Source organism: Sinocyclocheilus anshuiensis, unplaced genomic scaffold, assembly GCF_001515605.1.
Source record: "Sinocyclocheilus anshuiensis isolate Anshui unplaced genomic scaffold, SAMN03320099.WGS_v1.1 scaffold350, whole genome shotgun sequence".
NCBI classification, from domain to species: domain Eukaryota; kingdom Metazoa; phylum Chordata; class Actinopteri; order Cypriniformes; family Cyprinidae; genus Sinocyclocheilus; species Sinocyclocheilus anshuiensis.
In genome coordinates this window covers 216,710-219,561 of record NW_015546064.1, presented here as the reverse complement: position 1 = coordinate 219,561, position 2,852 = coordinate 216,710, and the positions used below count along the sequence as shown (strand labels likewise).

Below are 2,852 nucleotides of genomic sequence, written 5' to 3'. Positions count from 1 at the left end.
GAGAGAGTGTGTGTGTGTGTGTGTGTGTGTGTGTGTGTGTGTGTGTGTGTGTGTGTGTGTGTGTGTGTGTGTGTGTGTGTGTGTGTGCTGTTCTTCAGCACTGCTGTGTTTGTCTGCTGGGTGCTCAGTTATTGTCAGTATGATATCTGTATTTATATCACTGATATCAGTTCTGCTGACAAATATTTCAAATAGCAGCTTGTTACTTAAACCATTTGTTGAATTTATTTTTTCCTAGAATTTAATTCCTAGGAACTGAGAAATGAGATTTTAAATCTCAAGAGTTTCATTCCCTGGTTAAATAAATGTTTACAAAAAAAAAAAAGTCACTTCATTTTACGTTTGATTTCAATTTCTTTCTTTTTTTTTTAGCCCAGCCATGAATATTTGTAGAGATGAAATCCACGTCTTTACTCAGATTACGTGAAAAAAAATATTTACATTTTTGTTAATCTAATTTAATTTAATTTCATAATATTTTTGTATTATTTTCACCCCGCGTCATTGCTCAAAGTATGTGGATTTAATTGAGATGTGTTGAATTTATTTTTCTTTATGTTATTTTGCTCACAGAGATGAGATCCAGTGTTATGATGACACTGTGTGCATGTATTTACTCTTTTATGTGAATCTGCTTTGACCTCGATGTTCTTTCGGGAACTGAGAAGCTTTTAATTGCTTAAAAACATAATTAATATTGACGATAATCAAGCTGATAATTGTATTATGAGATCAGGTATTAGATGGCCTTCTTCACTTTTCTTTGGTTTGGGTTTTGGTGAAGAACATGTTAACGAGCAGCAGGTGAAATAAGAGTCTGAGTTCATAATGAATCATCACTGGATCATAAAGTTCATCTGGAAGGAACATCGGGTTAAATCAGACTCAACCTCATGAAATCACATGAAAACAGCTATGAAACTTTGGTTGATCTCTGCTATAATATCACTAAAATGTCTGATATGAGCAGTGCATGTTTTCAGATGATTGTAAGAGCTGATGGATGAAGCTGAGCACTAAACCCGTCTCTCTCTCTCTCTCTGTCTGTAGGAGACTCGTCTCTAGTCGGTGAGTTCAGCATGTTTCTTCTCTTCTGCTGATCTTTATAAAGATGTCTTGAGCCACTGAAGGTTGTGAGCGTGACTTTCATGTCAAACTGCATTATTATTCTCTCTTTCTGTTGATGATGCTGTTGATTATGCGTCACCACATAAAAACACACAAAACACAAGTGTGCGTGTAGCGTGATACATTGTATTCTCCCCTCTATCTGTCTCTCTCTCTCTCTCTCTCTCTCTCTCTCTCTCTCTCTCTATTCATAATGGCGGCTGTTTGAGACTGTATTGGTTTCGATCAATCATACTCTGCTTAGAGCTGAATGTGTTGACCGCTGCAGTTCTGCTGCCTTTCACTGAAGACATACGAGGCAGAGAAATGAAACGACTGGAGACTTTTGACTTTCACACAGTGTTATTGACCACGCTCAGCTAAACACCTTCACACACACACACACACACGGCTGATGTTTTCTCTGAGTCTTGGCAGATCAGGAGCTGTTTCTAAAGCAGTCATCATGAAAGTCTCAACGCTGCCTCAGTGTCTTTGTGACAGTACTGTATGTTTGAAGATCTGCTAAACATGCACTGGAACTGAATTCACACGCAGGTCAACTTGTGTTTTTAACCTAGACCCTAAAATGACATTCATAACTATGTGTAAATCGTGGATGCTTTGGAGCGCATAAAATAGACACATGGCAGATTATTGTTGAAGTGACAAACCGTTCATGTGTAACAGATCCTGTTGAAGACATGTTACATCATAAATGGAGAATTTGTCTATATTTTTGAACATTTCAGACAAGAAAAACTTCAATGGATGTTATGTTTTGAACTCTTCACATGAAAAATAATCAGGGTTTCCTCAGATCTTTGCATGATTGCACGTTTATCTTCATAAAAGTCTGAATGGTGTTTACGATTTTGCTGCATACTCGTTACAAAAATTAGTTTGTCCAGATTAGCTTAGGTTAATTGCCTTTTGTTTAGTAATACATGTTATGAACTGAGCATGTTAAAGCACGTGAGTGCTGGTGTACGCGAGCTGAGAAGCTTCAGTCTGCGGCGGGGCTCGTCGACTCTCACGGTCGCTGGTTTTGTGGTCTCCTGCTCGAGTGGGATTTCAGAGGCACTCCGGAGGAATTATGGGAGATGTAGTCCGCGGAAGTAAAGCATACTCCTGACCAAACGTGCTAAGCCTGAGAGATAAAGAGACAGACAGAGAGGATGTTATCTGGAATACGCTGAAATACTGCAGTGCTGTCAGAAAGAGAGTCAGATGATGTGTGTTTGGAGCAGCAGCCGCTCACATTAATACTGTTCTGAATGAAGTGTGCTGGATGACCAGTTCATCATCTGTAGTTCTGTTCAGTCCTCAGCGAGCGCTGTACCTGGACAGCATTCTGAGCAGCACACTCATTTTTAATCAAAATCTGCACAAGCAGCAATATGATTCAGAATCAAGCATCTGAGGCATCAGCGGGCATTGAAACAGCCCCCGCACTGTATGTGTGTGAGTGTGTGTGTGTGTCTGTGTGTGTGTCTAAACTAATTAAAATGAGACAGAGTCGCACGGATATACGGCGAGGACAAACACACACACACACACACTCTCTCTCACTCTTACACACACACACACACACACACACACGCACGCAGTTGATTGGCTGATATCACCATAGGACATTTAAATGGTAGTTGCACTTAATTAAAAATGAAACTTCCTGTTGTTTTTTTGTTTGTTTGTTTCTTCAGAGACAAACATTACTGCATTATCTGTACAAAAAATGCATT

General features: G+C 39.3%; 1 protein-coding gene across 1 annotated transcript in view; it reads left to right on the top strand.

The window, feature by feature from the left end:
- LOC107699612 (neurexin-2-like) overlaps positions 1-2,852 on the top strand; it is a gene marked incomplete at its 3' end in the record, with an annotated part of 357,587 nt that overhangs the window by 138,814 nt on the left and 215,921 nt on the right. The window contains exon 7 of the mRNA XM_016500932.1: positions 1,051-1,068. Coding sequence (XP_016356418.1) covers positions 1,051-1,068 — 18 coding nt within the window. The remainder of the gene's footprint in view (positions 1-1,050; positions 1,069-2,852) is intronic.